The sequence below is a fragment of the Paramacrobiotus metropolitanus genome, unplaced genomic scaffold (assembly GCF_019649055.1).
Source record: "Paramacrobiotus metropolitanus isolate TYO unplaced genomic scaffold, Prichtersi_v1.0 Parri_scaffold0000052, whole genome shotgun sequence".
NCBI classification, from domain to species: Eukaryota; Metazoa; Tardigrada; class Eutardigrada; order Parachela; family Macrobiotidae; genus Paramacrobiotus; species Paramacrobiotus metropolitanus.
The window spans coordinates 781,815-799,046 of record NW_026570272.1 but is presented as its reverse complement, the minus strand read 5'-3'; the positions used below and the strand labels follow the sequence as shown (position 1 = coordinate 799,046).

Genomic DNA, 17,232 nt, shown 5'->3' with positions numbered 1-17,232 from the left:
TTAGGGTTGTAAACAGCCAAAAGAATTTAAATCGTTAATATATATAAAACTGCACTAGTAGAAGGTAAGCACTAGTAGTTTAAAATTTCGAGCAAATTCATTGTAACTGGATTATTAATTTTATTATTCAGCACTGACGATACAGTAAATGCAAAATGATTCTGCAGTAAGTGCAAAACGATTTTTCAGCTGGCTTTAATTTTTTAGTAAAGAAGTACACCTATTTAAAACTAAATTAGGAGCAGAAGTTTTACCATGATAATCAATACACAAGAACAAGGCATATAAAGAGAACTTATTTCTGTACAGGAAAACAGCGCAGTAGTGCACTGCAGCACGGAATTTCCTTCGAGTTACTACTGTTACTAGTACAGCAGTACTCGTAGAATTTGGGCGCGCCCTTTGACTACCGTTTGACTGCAAGTAACCTAAAAATTCCGTTTAATTTCGCATTAGATCTTGAATTGCACTGTAAAGTATAAACACCTCTAACACATAATTTCTTTTGTGTCCGCAGTACGAGATCCCGGTTTGACAAATCGAGATCATCTACCTAAGCACGGATAATTTTGTTATTAAAACGAATTCTTCATATTATTGGGCAGAACAGTAGAACTGAATTTTAGTGTCTTTTGACTAACTATGTATCTAAGATCTCAAAATTCTGAAATTATCTGCATTAAAAGCGTAAGAAATACCTTTTCTTCTCTTCCAGTTGCAATATTAATGTCTACGTACGCGCAGTTTTGCCTAACGCAGGGTTCGAATTAGAAGCGGTTACACAAAAAATACAACGGAGTGATGTTTTCGTTGCAAGAAATATTGTGAATCGCTCCGATTTCGTCCACTGCCGAAGCATTTTAACCGATTTCACGATTTCACCATTTCATGCATTTCACATTTCATTTCATTTCACTTTCACATTTCACGCGAGGGTCCGCGTGATTGTGAAATGAAAGTGAAATGAAAAGTGAAATGTGAAATCGTGAAAGCGTGATTTCAACCCTACAGATATGTACAGGTAAAGCTTACTCACTACGCTTCGGTTACGTTTAATCACTACGCCTTCAACTTGCCGGGCATTCCGCACTCAACGACCGCCAGAAATTTTCTTTTGTTTACACACGGATTTCGAAGACCAACAACAGAAGCTACACTTTCTTATACGCTCGACCGATATCCCTCGTATACCGCATGTAGGAACCTGTCACCTGAAACTGCCGCAAAATTTTCCTGCAAAGGATGTTAAACGGCACAACAGCAATGCAATATCATGTACAGAGTTCAGAAAAACAGTTAATTTTCGCGCGAAGCCGATGCACGTTTTTATACCTGGGATTGCTAGACATTTGATAGAAAATGGTAAAAAAATGGTTTGGTAATAGAAGAAAAAGCTGGGTTCCCCGATAATGCGCGCTTCGTGGAAGACAGTGAGTTATACACCTAAATTCCGCGCAATGATTTTAAGTTACAATCTGAATTGGTAAAGTGCAACAAAGAGGCATTTTCCCGCGGAGCGCGAAGCAAACAAACGGTATGACTGATCAAACCGCTAGAAATTCAATTAAAAACAGCAATTTCTGCAGCTTTTTCCAAAGCCGGTAAAATTTGTCTAGCAATACTAGCCCTGTACTTTTTTGAAGTACCCACTTTTCCAAAAATTCCGGAGAGGGCACGTGCCCCCTCCTTAAATTCGCCCCTGGATATTGCTACCACTGGGAGTTGCTACAAAAACGAAACTCCTCGTAGATATCTGGTTTCGCTTGGAGTAACTCAGTTCTACCTGCAGCCCGAGTGAGTTCAGTTCGCCTACCTGCATGACTTCCTGCAGAATACATAGTGCCGCCTTTGTACCGTGGCTACACAGTGCGCAACACTAGCTTTGCCTTTGAAGAATGCCCGTGCCGAAAGTTGAAATTCCTGCCATGACAGTTATCGTCAGGGCGTAGAAACCCGCGAGAAACTGGATTCAAAACCCAGATTTCCCAAAACGAGTTTTTTTCTTGCGCAGGAAGCGTTATGAAGATTTTGAGGGTAGAGCAGTAGAGCTATTACCAGCAATTTTTCAACTGCGAAGCCATAAGACAGAGTGTAGTACGTACAGTGAAGTATAAGGATTTCTTTCGAAGTAATCAAATACGAGACATATATTTTTCCGCCCAGTTTACTTCATACTCCTTATCATTATTTTGCCCAAATATATTGACCGGCAAGTACTGGAAAAGCGAGGAAAACCTATGTTATACTGACCGGCTAGTACCGGAAAAGCGAAGAAAACCTTCTAAAAAATTAAAAACAAGCTGTCCGATTTGTGCCAGTCAGGATCGAGCTAGAAACCAGAAATCGATCAACTGGTCCGCACTCTGCAGTATAAAGTGCGAGTACATGTACAGGTATTAAACTTATGCTGTACATCAGATAGCCACATTCACTGGGCATTCATCGCCAACACTGGGTCACTTTGAACTTCCAACAGACATGCGCTTGTCTGCACGATCCACGATATTAAACCGAAGCAGTTCTACAGACTATAGAATAATAAAAAAATATAACTTTGGCCAATGCAGCATTCGCATTGCACGGGGAAATTGGTCACGAGTAAGTATGTTCAGATGGGGACGTTGATATCACGCAGGATTTGCTTCGCATCCTCCTCCGTGTAGCCGGTCCTCATGATGGCCTGCAGCACTATCCGCAGCGCTGTATCACTGATCGGCGGGAGAACGGCCGGCAGCGGCGGCTGGATACCGGGCGGAACACGGCTGATGTTGTCTCCACCGGCTGGTGGTTTCACGCGGCGTGTGCGCTTTTTGTTTCCTAGAGCAGAGAATACCCATTTTCAATTAAAAACCCATTTTCAATTAAGAATATTCATTTCCTGTAGAAATACTGACAAACTGAAAACTTCGCCCTGAGAACTTTCAATTATCAAAAACTGAAAAATATACGTCAAAGAAAAGATAGCTTATTCATATTCACCTTTATTTAATTAAGAAAACCAACCGCTCACTATTAAATATTTATTATCTATAGCGTTGATAAGTGTCAAAGCAAACCAAAGTACGCTGCGCTAACAGCAAAAAAACGAGTACGTAATTACAATAGTTCAGCAGCATGTATCTTATTATATCAGTTTTTCAGCCAGTTACTCGTATAGTCGTATATTGTACTATTTTTTAGGCTTTTATAAAAAAAGCCGAAATTTTTAATCTTAATCTCCAATCCAAATTCTTTTTAACCGGGATTGCGCCATGGGGTAAATTACGGTATGTACGAGTACTTAGGTAGTCAGCACTCTACTGCGATTTTTCCGTTCAATTTTTTCTTGCTAAGGCAACAAATCCAAGTTTTATTAGTACAGTATAGTATTAAATTTAATCAATTTCTGTAATGTATTGTATTACGGCATGCATATAATAATTTAGTTGTACAAGCCATTAATTAAAACTTCCGGCAAAATTATTTCCAAGCAAAAACAAATCCGAAATTTGACGTTTTAATAATTACGCTATCCAGTATCCATAACCACGCAGAGATTAAATTATTTAAATAACTTAGTTTAAATTATTAGCCATTCATTGTCGTACTTCCTTGAAATACGGGAACATACCCCCCCGCATTAATCGCAGTTAAAGTTTGGTTCAATAATACCAACTTAATTCTGTAAAATCAATAACAATTATATAACATTTGTACAATTATTTACAATTTTTTGGGGAATTATGTATTATTTCCAGATCCCAGTTAAAGCAAAAATCGAAAGTGGGTTGTCATAATTATACTGATTAAGCCGTTCATCTGCACAATTAAATTATTCACATCAGTTCATCTTATTTTCAGCAAATGTTGGTAAATATTTTTATAATTTTTAGTCGATTTATTCCAATCGGCAAGCACAATTACAGTACTTTACCATTTCCGGCAGTGGACCAGGCGATGGTCAACCGCACGTTTTTCCGCCCTTTGCGGGCGAACACCTTGCGCGTCTTGGGGCTCTCCACGTGGTGCACCCACATCTCCTGCACCTCCAGGAGGCTGGCCGGCACATCGGGGATGGACAGACTAGTGTATAACCGCCGGAGGATCTCCTCAAAGCAATCCATCCTACCGGGATGGGTTCTCTGTTTGTTCTGCGTGGGACCGCTCAGCCCCGAGTCCACCACCCGCAGGGCGATCTTCTTCCGGTGTCGGTGGCTGAAACCCAACAGCCACTTACTAGAGAAGCTCCGACTGCTCCCGTTCCCGGAACCTGCATACGACAGCGTAAACAAATTCACTATACGGCACAGGATAATTAATAGGAAACCGTTATAGGCACCCCCTGAAACCCCCGTTTATTATAGGCACCCCTTTTCGCACCCTGATTATTATAGGCACCCATTTTTGATCAATACCGTGAGTAGTACTACATGGCCCGAGACGTTCAAGCTCAGGAGCCTTCTATTAAGTACAAAAAAAATTTCAACGAATGTGTGTACCATAAAGAAAACGAAAAAAAAAGGTGGAAAACTTTACCGGAAAACCGCCGTCCTGGACTCCTAACCATGTTCAGGCACAGAAGATAGCATAAATTCGTGCCAGGGTAATTCAGCGACAAATTGCTAAAGAGACCGGCAAGGGTGTCACAGGCCAAGACATACAAAACCAGCAATTAGGCGGAAAAAGTAGATCGGGGTGAACGTAGGGAAAGGGAATCATTTATCTCCGTTTGAACAAATGCACATGTTAAAAATCCGAACGCTTTCGTGAATATAATGCTGTCTAACACCGGAACCCCGACGTGCTCCGGTGTCGCCGCATGTCCAACTGCAGCTCTCCTTGCCGTACGGTGGCCCGCGAACACCATATTCACAAAAGGCGCGGCTCAAAAGTCTTACAAGCTGAGAAAACCACAAGGTGATAACGGATTGGAAGGAGCCAATGAATAAGCTAGCTGACTAACGCGAAAGATGACCTTCTGGTCACAATAGAATGGATGATACTACTTCGCTCCCAGGCTGGCTGATTTGCCGGATCGTCCTGTTATCGGCTGGAAAGCCTGATGTGGGGGGTTAATTTATAACAATTACATAAAAGTCCTTTACTTTCAACTAAACTGCCAGTTGTGAGATAATTTAAAAATCAGGTTCTTCCTATATATTAGTCTCCTTAACTGGACGCCAGAGAAATAAGTTATTGTAAACAATTACTAAAAAAATTAAATTATTATCTGAATAAAGCTGCATTATTACCTAAGAACACTAAATCTGTGATATATTATATTAAGCTAAAAAGGGTGCCTATAATAAACGGGGTGCGAAAAGGGGTGCCTATAATATACGGGGGTTTTAGGGGGTGCCTATAAGGGCACCATAATTAATAACAAGGTAACTAATAATCAAGAAATTGCAATTCGAAGAATCTGTAAATGGCAAATTATTAGCAAATAAATTTTATAAATCGCTTTTTTGCAGCAATAAACTGCTAATTATTGCGAATAAATTTTGTTAACAAAATTGTTTACTCACTGAATCAGCAGCACATAGTCTGCACCGCGAATATATAAACTTCATCAACACATCAATAATTTATCTGAATAAATTGTCCTATAATAAATTGTCCTATATTGTCCTATAATAAATTGTCCTATATTGTCCTATAATTGTCCTAAATTGTGAATAAATTGTCCTATATTGTCCTATAATTGTCCTAAATTGTGAATAAATTGTCCTATATTGTCCTATAATTGTCCTAAATTGTGAATAAATTGTCCTATAATAACTGAACAGTTACGTCGGTCACAAAAACGCAAGTATTTGTAACCGAATCTCATTTCTAAAATCGCTACAAACAAAATTAACAGTATACGGTCTGTAAAAGAATGTCGTTAAAAATCAATACAAAATAATCGTCCATCAATAAATTTTTAAAATACTACAAGAAAATAAATTTTAAAATTAAAGTCGTCCCTAAGCAAGCTTTTCAGATTTACGACAAGATTTCGTAGAACGATGGCTACAATGATCGCGACTCATATATCGAAAGTGATCTGCCGTACAACTCGTTAACATTACAGTGCTGTCTACTGATAAACACTCAAGTTGTACATCTGAATTGTTTACATTTAATTGCAATAGCGGCAGTTGTTCAGAATCATTAAAAAAATCAGAGCGTATGATATCTTTGGTTAGTGAAAATGTAACGTATCAGCCAACCTGATGGGTCCTTTTTCTTAGCGACGATCTCGAGGAGTTTGTGCAGTAACGGCCACGTCCAATTGAGATTCACCTGATCCAGCGCCAGTAGGAATTCCACCAGGGCCTCCTCTTCCCGACCGGTTAAGGCCAACTTCCGGCCGGGTCGACCGGCTTCCGTCGCCATGCCCGCGGACACCAGGACTTTCTTGATGGTTTTCGTACTGACGCACAGGAGCTTGGCAATCTGTCGATGGGATTTTTCTTCGTTGTGTAAACGGAGAATGGCGGCATGCTGCTCAGTTAGCGGCGCCTCCTGTATTCCAGAGACCACAACGAATACGTTCAAATGACGGGAACGAAGAAAAACCACCAGTAGCAGAAAAATTTAAAATTAGAAAAAAACTAAATCGCAAATAATAGAAATTAAACGTGCATAAAAGTAAAATAAAAACGTATTCAGCGACATCAAAGATAATTTCGCAGAAATACAGTACTGTACTACACAGTATACTGTACGATGATCACTACGATCACGAATAACTATTAGCTTGCAGCCCAATAGATTAACAAGACTTCTACGGTAATTGTATACGAGTACTTGTAATTGTAAGTATAATAACTTGTACGAGTTGTATCAATCTACATTTTATATTTATTTATATTTTATTTGCACGAATTATTGTTGTTCATATATTTTATTTAATTGTATATAATTTGCATATAATTGTATGTAATTCGTATTTATGCATATTTAACTAATAAAATAATCAGTACGAGAAAAACGAAAATACGATATACTAGCAATAATATTATACGAAATAAAAATATGAATAAAAACTCTTAATAACATAAAACTTATTGGTATAAGAAAAAAACATGAGTGAAAATGTATTTTGCGACCCGAATACGTTTCTTGTCGAATTACTTTTAATAACAACCACACTTTTAATAACACTCGTGTGCTGTCAACAACAGCCGTTTTATTTGTATTGATTATAATTTATAACAACAATTTAGTAATGTGATTACTACTCAGTACGTCTACTCGTAGTGATTTTACAGTCATTGCACAAATATTCTGAGAATTTGCAAAAATTACCAGACAGATATACACCTCGCGTGAACAAGTTTGGACTCCCGAAAAAAATTCAAACAAATAAGAAGTAATCGTAGACCTTTTGTAATCTTTTATAATTCACTTCTATCTTCTATAAATCTACAACTAATTCTTCTGTAATTAACTTGTTGCTTACAGTAACCGAAAAAAACAGAAAATGATAACTGTAAATTTCATTTTTCATATTTGCAAGGAAACAAGTGGATTGCGATTACCAAAACACGGAGTTGAACGATACATTTTTTTCTTAAGTTCACAGGCGTTTTAGCGCACAAAAACACAAACTAATAAATAAAATAATAAACAACATAAGAATTTTCCGGAAAAGCAGCTAACCTATATCCAATACCGAGCGACAGTAATATTAATTTTTATTGAAACTTGATTCCCCGTAAAGCATCCTTCATAAATTCCTCAAGTAAAGCAAAATTCGTTAAGGGATTTGGCCCGGTACATAGCACTAAATTCGTGTACATCCACAGAAACTTTCGCTGTCGCGCACTCCCCAACACTTTTTGCATTGCTTTATGGTATTTTGTAGCCAAAAGGATTGTATACTTAAGTGTGAAATCCGTTTGGGCGCGCAACATCCGGTTGCAGAGTTATCAGGGTAACAAAATTCCAAAAAGTTTAAATGCATTCAGGTGTACCAAAACTCTCATTATGGACCGATCCCTTTCAAATTTTGCAAGTAAATGCACATAACCAAGAAGATCGTTCTTACGTACGGATCCAGACTCCCACCATTTTTTCGAATTTCAAAATGAATTTTAAAATTTTTGAAATTCATTTTAAAATTTGAAAAACATGCTAGAACAGTGGATCGGTGTAAGAACGGTCTTTATAATTATGCGCATTTGGCGGCAAAATTTGAAAGGAATCGGTCCATAATGAGACTTTTGGTACACCTCGAAGCATTTAAACTTTTTGGAGTTTTGTTATCCTGATAACTCCGCAACCGGATGCTGCGCGAGAAAACGGGTTTCACGCCTATGTATGCAAATTATTTGGCTACACAATGTCAAAAAGCAACCAAAAAAGTGTTTGGAATGAGCGAAAGCGAATATTCCCGTCAATGTACACGAATTTAGCGCTATGTACCGGGCCAAATCCCTTAAAGAAATTAGAAAACCTTTTTGGACGATAAAATATCAAGCTAAAATTACAGTATTAAATTCCTTAAGCAAAAAGCCGAATTTTTTTTTATCCAGCGTGGCTACATTCATGGAATGTGAACGTAATCGTATGTCGTACTTACCAGTGGCAGCATGGATTTCTCGGGTTCAGTTTCGGAGCTACTGCATCCTGCACTGGCATCGTGTTCTTCCGCTCCTTCTGGCTGACCGCGATCCAGGCCTTCTAATGCATCAGTAGGTATTTGTAATATCCGCTGTCTATCCTAAAATGGCCACAGAGCACTCAGAACAGTGCCACAGTGAAGGGCAACAACAAGATTTCATTCATGGACAATTAATTACAAGTAAATCGAAAAATTCGGGATATAAACGACAAATAATTCAATCAAAATTATAAAGTCATAAATGCCTCTTCGCAGCCAGCAGTACACCCGCCATTATTCGTTATTACCAGGACATTAGTAGCATCTCCAAAACAAATTCCCAATCCTTCCGTAACACCCGTGCACCACTGGTTCGCCCGCAATAAGTCCATCATCAACGTTGACATGATTCGCCCAATAAGACAAGTACGAGGAGTAAAGAAAAGATTCGCACGATCATAATCATCATAATGACTAGAAGTAGTGTTCACCTCTTAAAGAATCCACATATATAAATTATTAATCTAAGAAAAGAACCCAGAATCACTCCTTTACCGATTTACGCCTCATTTTGATTGGGCCAAATCAAAATGCCCTAACAAATGAAACCGAAATCCAGTGCAGAACACACGGAATCCTAAATATAATCGGTCCCATAATTAGATAAATCACAAAAATCTTGAATTTAAAAGTGAAGAAAACTAAGAAGAAACCGCGAAATCTGAAATAAGAAGGGCATCATCAGAAATCATTATATTGTACGAGCTCGTATTATGAGCTAAGATACTCAGTTATTTTTTTTAACTTTAGAGTTTAGATTCAAAATATTTCAAATCAGTTATTATTACTTATTATTGTCGCTAGTCTCCTGTCTCGCTACGCGCAGAACGTGGTCCATAGTCAGGACTTAGCACTCAGCATCAAAGTTATTCGTGCTGCCTCGTACACACCCGCCCGTAGACGTTAGTTTGTACACCGGAAATTCAACATGCGTTGAACGTTGCAGTAAATTTGGTTTTCAGTTTTAAAATGCTGTTCGAGGCTCGAGCCTTCGAGATGCTGAAATTAGTGTAGCAACTGTATTTTTGTTAATTTGGCCTTATTTGGGTTAAAAATAGATTTTACCGGAGCTTCGTGGGATTTCATTATGGTCCGTGGACAGCGGAGTTACACGGACGAGGAGATACGGGCTTTCATGTTGGGCCATTCTGCCAGTAATATCAGCGCCAGGAGTTATGCCATGAAAATCGGAGTTCCCTGGACAACATTCATGTTTTGGAAAAGGTAGAACTCTTGTTCATTAAATGAAATTAATTTGGAAAATATTAGGGAAATACCTTAACACTGATTTACTTGTAGAAGGTTGAAAAGCAGCGACAAACCAAGAAAGGAAAAACACAAGAGACAACCAGAGCATCTCGATATCGAGGAGGGGCTGTACGAGTTTATCGTGGCGGAGCGAGAGAAAGGCCGGACGGTGACACGCCGAGAGTTAAGGGAAAGAGCCTTGAATTTAGCGGCAGCGAAAGGAGCTCCCCTGTTTAAGGCTTCGGATCAGTGGCTGAGAGGGTTCCTCAAGAAAAGAAGCTTACGAGACTGCGTTGTGTAACCGCAACTGCAAGTGCCGTCCCCATGGGCGGCTACAATGTACACACTGTGACAGTAATTTGCGATTTTACTGAATTTTTGTTTGCACAGGATTAATGGATAGACTTTGCACAAACTTAATCCAAAGCGACGCATCTGTTGTGTAAAATAATACTTTATTATAATTTTTTTAATTAGATTCGTGCCGAAAGAGTCTCTTTTGGGGCGCAAAATTGAAGAGGTGTACAAGAACGGAAATTTGAATTAATTAACATGTTTCCGAATTAAAGCCAAATCATGTTGCCGGACCGGGCGGTCTGAACTGCGTCACGTGCCGGAAGTCGTACAATACTACAAAGGAAGAACTCTCTGTATCCATTCGTTGAAATATTGTGTAGCTGTGCATGAGATCGTTGTAAAATCGGAAGATTAATCAGAACAGAAAAAAAAAATTTTTACTGGAAGATACACAGGAAGGAGCAACGTCCAAGACATCCAAAACTCCCAATGCGCCCGGCCGCAACCGTCAATGCGGCGGAGCTGGCGTTTAATACATGGTATAATTGGTATTAACTCCGGGCCAGCACAGACCTATGGACTATGTAATAAATAACATGATACGAAAAAGGCGCATTGTGAATTGTATTTTGTTGTATTCTATTGGTATTACAGTGATAATAATTACAGGAGAATGGGGCCTTATTTTACGCTATCTGCCGCTTTATAAACTGCAGCCTGATAGATATTGCGCAGTGCGCACTGCGCACGGGCAAGATGCCGCAGTCATATACAGCTAACGAGAAGCGACAACACCAACAGTCATTCGTCCGATGCCGAATGATTTATCGTTTCTGTGCAGTACAATGAAATCTTATCTTGTTTTACAGAAAAGCGGATGCAGCGATTCATTAATGGTTATAAGAACTCCGTTTGCGGCTTTTATGGTTAGACCTAAACTGTCAGTGTTCGAATTATTCGTAGAATTTATGAATTTTTGAAACCGTTCGTTAATACTCAGATCACAATGCATTCGATTGTCATCGTCGCCTTGGCATTGCTTGCCATCACTAACGCAAGCATAATCCGTAAGTTCGTATCCTTAATTTTCATGGAAAATTTCGCATTTAATTTATGATCTACAGCAAGCGTTTAAGCAAATCTTACAAAACTTACTGAACAATACCTACCTAAGCGGTTAATTTTGAAGCGGTCTATGTATACGGTATATTTGCAGGTTCAGAAGTGGACACCCGGGATCCATGCCTTGTAAGCTTTCAACGTGAATTTATCAACTGCGGTACAACGTAGTTACGTTTACCTGAAATTATGAACTGTCAGCCTATGCGAAATTTGTATTTTTTAAAAGGACTTCACATGCAGTGAGGGCTGGGAGTGTAAATCCATACGCAACCCGTCCTGCCTGTTTGCCCAATCCCGTCCGTGCAATCCACTGCTACCCCGTTGCATTCGTAAGTTTGCGCCATTTATTTGATATTTTGTCCAGCAAGTTATGCTGTTTGTTGTCAACAGGCAAACCCGCCGTTCTGCCCGCCCAGCGCGCCAGTCGATGTCCACCACCATCCGGAGTCGGTTTATGCGCCTTCATGTGCCAGTCCGACAACGACTGCTCATCGGGACAGAAGTGCTGTCGTAATGGTTGCGGTGGCACAAACTGCATGACACCCGTCTGAATCACAATCTTGTGCTTGTTTTGCTAATTCGAATTAAAGCAAGCTTGCATGTATGTATAATGTAATACCATACCGCACAGAAAATGATTTAAAAAGTAGTATCTATAAGCTGTGGCTCGGTTATATAATGCATTACTTTTGCAGTTGTCATGAACGTACAGTATAGTTTCCGACCATTTCAAAATAAAAAAAATAAACAGTAACTTAATAAAATCACACACTAATTATAATACTTGAGCAATATCCATCAGCCGCATGATCCTTCAACATTTATAAACTGTGGTAAAACATTTATAAAACATTTATAAACTGTGGAAACTTACGTAAACTGTGGTAAAAACTGCATAGATGTTTCTAGCTGATTGTACGGTTGTTCGGTCCCTTGAAATGCTTTTAAAACAGTGTCATTAATGAAACTGCAGAATAATTCTTCAGTTCAGTTATTACCGTAACTCTGAAGCTTCTTTAAATTTTCTGTAAATAAAGAAGCACGCCCGTTGGATACCAAAGAAGCGAAGACAAATTCGAAAAACCAATAAGTACAACCGTCGAAGCGCATTATGTAGCGCCCTTGAAACACAGACTTTTACAATCATCTGCAGTGGATATGTTATCAGTAAACCACATGTGCCTGCTACCCCAATTATGATGGCAAGAAATAAAAAAGAAACATAATTTTAAAAAGGACGCTTAACAGGAAAGAAGCTCCAAGATCCCGTTCATCAAACGTCCGGCTGGAGGTCTGCCGCTTAAGTGCACCTTAAGCTATGGTTATTTATCCGCTCCTTTAGTCTGATACTCACCTATAACTATGCGCCTATATGATTGTAGTAGGAGTATTATCAGATAATTTACCCGGCTTCATTGTCATCACAGCGCAGCCAGTGAGATATTTCCCTTCCGGCAACAGACAGTTGTGCAGAGTCCACGTGTCGGTATCTTCGTCATAATATTCGATCGACCGGTCCTTCCCGCCCATGACAAAAATCTTCCCGTCCACGCACGCACTGACAGCTGAATACCTGGATCTGGTTGTGTTTCCTGAATTAATACACACCAGGGTAGAAGTAAACAGGTAACACAGACCGGTGTAACCACACGGAACATCAACTGGCTACAAAGTATGACATAAATGCTCTGCAGGTGCGTACGTTTTTTTTGCCACTGATTGGTAGTGGGATCGTAGGCCTCCACGCACTGCTTGGTTCCCCTGGCATTATTACCTCCACCTATCAACCCATGATGAAGATATAAAGAGTAATTTGGTACCGTGCTCCTGACGTGTTACACAATACACACCAATCACGTAGATTAGTCCGCTGGGACCCACGCAAGCAGTGCAGCAAGATCGAGGCGTCGGCATGTTGGCCATTTTGCTCCAGATATTCGCGATCGGATCGTAGCAGTAGACACTGTTCAAGATTTCCCCGCGCGAATTTTTACCACCAAAAACAAACAGTCGATTGTCAATCGCCACAATAGCAAAAAGCATTAGTGTATCTGGCAGGTCGGCCTCCAGCCGCCAACGATTCTCCTGTGGGTCGTACGACTCCATCGACGATAAAGCCGGTTGATCGGCAGCCATGTCATCACCACCGACCGCGTAGATGCAGCCGTGCAGCGCCGTCACGCCCGCTTCAAAACGACGCTCGTTCATTGGCGCCACTTCGGACCACGTAAAGCGAGCTGCATTGTATCGCCAGACCCGGTTTTCGGAATTGTGGTGGCCAGATGCCCCGCCACATGCCAATAGAGAGCCATTCTCCAATACCGCTAAGCCGGGGCCATCGATGCCGCCGGGAAGACTGGCAAAACGCACAACACTGGAGGTGGAGGGAATGAAAACTTCCAAAGGACATCCAGTGTCCATATTGTCCAACTCACCAACGCACACAATCGCCTTCCACAAACCTATCATCGGAAAACCCAGCCTACGTTGCAGTACGTACGGAAGGAGCACAACAAAAACACATTCAAGGAAATCGAATTGTTAAAAAGGACGTAACAACAGACACCGGTACTGTGTTACGGTCTTACCGTACGATTCCCGGGGTCGGCATCGGGACGCGATGGCCTGTGCTTGACGGTTGGGAATTGCAGCCATAATCCCGGACGAGAGAGGCAAATCGACCGCCGGGGAGTTAAGAAAACCGTTTAAGAACATCAGGAAATATTTCTCCTGGGAAGCGGAACCGAGATACCCAACGCGAACAAACTGCAGCAAATCCGACAAGTGCACTTTCCGTCCGACTTGATCGTGCTCCACCCAGCGCATCACCGCTTCCAGCACGCCATCCTCTTTGTCCACGTGTAGATCGTCCGACGTTATCAGCTCAATCACCTACAGAGTGAGATAGATCGTAAATACTGACTGTATACTGCACCGTGTTCCTTTTCTGAGCACACAGCGCTTCATGGGGATTTCCTGCACACCTTTTCTGCCTCGATTGCCAGAAAGTCCGCGCTTCGGCAGACTTGGGCGAAACCGCGAAGCACCATGGCTTTGGCCTTAGCGGCCAATGGTGCGTTGTTAAGCTGCTCGGCCAAGCAGTGCACCATCAAACAACTGGAGATATCCATGTGCTTCTCCATATAATCCCAGCATGAAGTAGTGACGGGCACAATGTCCAGAAACAGGGCCGCTATCAGAATCGCCTGAACACTGTCTGCATCAATCTGGATTTCCAAAGTGTAGGCATAATTAACCAGCCTGGATAATGCACAATTAAGAACTCTAGCGTTACCTCTTCAGTATTTTGAAGACTGAAAACCTTACTTCGGAAATCTAAAGAAGTTACGTGATCATCATCGACTTACTCGTTGAGTGTACCCGCGGAGATGTTCTTCAATTTGATGGTGGATTCGGAGGATTCTCTAAGACCACTGGTGAACATGGTGCGGAAATAGGGGCTGCTGGCGCTGAGTACGTTACGATGGCACGGAATGCCAACTGATGACTCCTCCGCGCCTTGAAGCACAACATCGCACAGAGCCCCAGTGGCTTTCATATCGTTTAGTTCCCGAAGGACTTTCTCAGCCATGACATGGGAAGTTTCGATCGTGGTTCACTGAATGCTGGTCGACAACAAAAAGAAGCAGTATTACATACCTCTTGGGACGATAAGAACTCGTATAGAACCGAAATTAAGTAACCGAATGACGGAATGAACAACTAGCATTAAGCCTTTCAACTGCGAACCTTCCAAACTGCTGGTAAATTCAACACTGCTGGTAAATACTCTGTACGTACAACTTGGATAAACCGCAGAGCTGTACGACGGCGATAGCTCACTTGCACTGTCACTGCGCGTAGTACTAAACCATCTGCAGCAGCTGCTCAAAGTTCTGCGGTTGCCCAAAGACATGCAAAAGCAAACATAGACAGCAATGTTCGCATTTACGAATCAGCATTTACGCGCTGTATTATTGCATGTATTATTGCATATCAGCGTAACCGGAAAGAAATGTTCGGCCGATCCGGGAAGTCAGACGAATAAACCGGGACGACACTATTCCATCATTCATTCTTGTGAGTTCAAGACATCATTCTTGTGAGTTCTTGACGCGGTACATTAGGTTATGATTGTGCGAGTTTTCACACAACATCAACAGGAAACGCCCGCTTTTATTCTCTACGTGCTGGACTGGCTACAGTCAAACTAGCGGCGCTACTGTACCCACCCAATTCCGCGCTGCCCGACACTGCTGCACTCCCTTGCACAGATTGCAGTCCCCATTCAGTTCGAATTCCTCCGCTGGATTATACACCCTACTCCGCATAACGTTTCGATTATTCACACACCCATCGGAAGCCGAAGAGTGCCTCCCATCATAAACTTTATCACTACTTACTGGTTATTACCAGTACTACTTCCTGATAGGCGTGCCGGTCGACTAATCCCTTTCACAGGAGATTATGCAGGGCTGATGCGTGCCTGTCCCACCGTGGCCTTTTTAGCAAAGGTCACACCACTGCACTCTGTTTTTTAGCAGTAGCTTTCGTTGTGTGTTGGCTGGGCGGGTGCCATACTGGCAAAGTTTGCAGGCGGAGGGACTCGTGCTGAACTAGTTGTGGATGTAGTGCTAAGAGTTAACCATATGGAATCGTAGGTAGTCCTGGAAGATTTCAGCATGTTTCGAGCTACTTTTGCCGGCAATTTCGCGATGATTGATCACGCTTCTGTCTATGGTCGAAAACCGCTATGTACATTCCAATTAGATCCATGATTTCGGTACCTTGTTGTCGAGAGTGAAAAACTGCTTCGTGCTCTGTTTTGTGAGGGGAGTCGGCGTGTAATTTTCCCTAATTCTAACAAATTTCACCACCATCGCCTCACTTTGGCTAGGATTTTTGGGGGGTATTATGTAGATAAAAATTAGTATTAGTAGAAGACTGAGCGACATCGATCTGCGAAGTGCGAACACACAGCATGACTGCAATACCCCTTTGCAGCTTTGCCCATGCACACGGAAGAAACATTTATTGGTAAGGGACGAACACTCGACGAAAATTTCACAAACTTTTCCCGATTTCAGTAATTTTTTAAATGTTTCGAAGTCCTCAAATGTTTCCGTGTTCGCGTAACGCATAAACTTAATAGCGAATTTTTGGTATTCGTACCATGTATTCGTGTACCTCGGTCACTTCCTTTAATTTTACAGCTGCTACCCAAATTAAAAGGGCAATGACAAACCGATTCCATTGCCGAAAGGGATTATTGCTTGATTCCTTCTTGGTTTCCGTTTTATGCTTGTTGTTTTGAACGGAGGGAAGTAAGTGTACAGAATAAATATTCCACCATCTTCCAGTTTATTAAAGCAGGATTCTCTGTGCGAGACCGATCCCGCCTCCAAATCTGATTGGCTAGAACTAGCCTCACCTTTTTGATTGGCCGGATCTTACTGTACGGCTTTTGAGCTTTTATAGCCTCCTAAACATGGGCTTTTACGTGTTTGACTTACTAAGCTTTCGAAACTTAGTATCTGTACTAACTTCGACTAACTATCCAGATCAGACCGATCAACTAGATGCTTCCTCTAGCTTTGGTTCTGACTAAGTTTTCGAAACCTTAGTACCGTTTCAAATTCTACTTAATTCCAAATTTTACTTAATTAGCCGATTCCGTTAGATCTGGTGGAACTACCAAATTCGCCAGATGCCAGAACTATCAAAACGTGGCAGGTCACCTCGAACTTCCAGATCAACCATAACTACCAGATCAGCAAGAACTGTCAGAGCAGCCAGATCGGCCAAAACCAAGTAAAATTATCATTTCTCAGACCACTGAGCTTTAGAGAGTTTAGTAAGCCTCCAAGAATTTATTGACTATTATAACTAAGCTTCCAAAGCTTGGTAAACTAAGCTTTGGTTTTTTGGTGCGG

The 17,232-nt window shown here is 41.1% G+C and overlaps 4 protein-coding genes across 5 annotated transcripts; 2 read left to right on the top strand and 2 right to left on the bottom strand.

The window, feature by feature from the left end:
* Positions 1-2,163: 2,163 nt before the first annotated feature.
* Positions 2,164-9,603, bottom strand: LOC129592407 (uncharacterized). Its single transcript, XM_055488434.1, has 6 exons — positions 9,523-9,603; positions 8,881-9,209; positions 8,552-8,692; positions 6,195-6,489; positions 3,914-4,249; positions 2,164-2,817 (listed from the first exon to the last, which is right to left on the bottom strand). The coding sequence occupies exons 2-6, from the start codon at positions 8,977-8,979 to the stop codon at positions 2,609-2,611; spliced, it is 1,080 nt and encodes a 359-aa protein (XP_055344409.1). The 5' UTR covers positions 8,980-9,209; positions 9,523-9,603; the 3' UTR covers positions 2,164-2,608.
* On the top strand, positions 9,582-10,462 carry LOC129592408 (uncharacterized). The gene is made up of 2 exons (XM_055488435.1): positions 9,582-9,856; positions 9,932-10,462. The coding sequence occupies exons 1-2, from the start codon at positions 9,720-9,722 to the stop codon at positions 10,179-10,181; spliced, it is 387 nt and encodes a 128-aa protein (XP_055344410.1). The 5' UTR covers positions 9,582-9,719; the 3' UTR covers positions 10,182-10,462.
* A 631-nt stretch (positions 10,463-11,093) lies between these two features.
* LOC129592462 (WAP four-disulfide core domain protein 2-like) lies at positions 11,094-12,038 on the top strand. The gene is made up of 4 exons (XM_055488507.1): positions 11,094-11,244; positions 11,394-11,425; positions 11,526-11,628; positions 11,690-12,038. The coding sequence occupies exons 1-4, from the start codon at positions 11,184-11,186 to the stop codon at positions 11,848-11,850; spliced, it is 357 nt and encodes a 118-aa protein (XP_055344482.1). The 5' UTR covers positions 11,094-11,183; the 3' UTR covers positions 11,851-12,038.
* A 469-nt stretch (positions 12,039-12,507) lies between these two features.
* On the bottom strand, positions 12,508-15,196 carry LOC129592400 (kelch-like protein 1). 2 transcript variants are annotated; one of them, XM_055488423.1, is made up of 7 exons: positions 14,668-15,196; positions 14,284-14,560; positions 13,888-14,191; positions 13,150-13,761; positions 13,002-13,079; positions 12,706-12,891; positions 12,508-12,653 (listed from the first exon to the last, which is right to left on the bottom strand). In XM_055488423.1, the coding sequence occupies exons 1-7, from the start codon at positions 14,889-14,891 to the stop codon at positions 12,622-12,624; spliced, it is 1,713 nt and encodes a 570-aa protein (XP_055344398.1). In that variant the 5' UTR covers positions 14,892-15,196; the 3' UTR covers positions 12,508-12,621. The 2 variants fall into 2 exon arrangements, with proteins under 2 accessions (XP_055344398.1, XP_055344397.1); XM_055488422.1 differs by having other exon boundaries at positions 12,591-12,891.
* Positions 15,197-17,232: the final 2,036 nt, after the last annotated feature.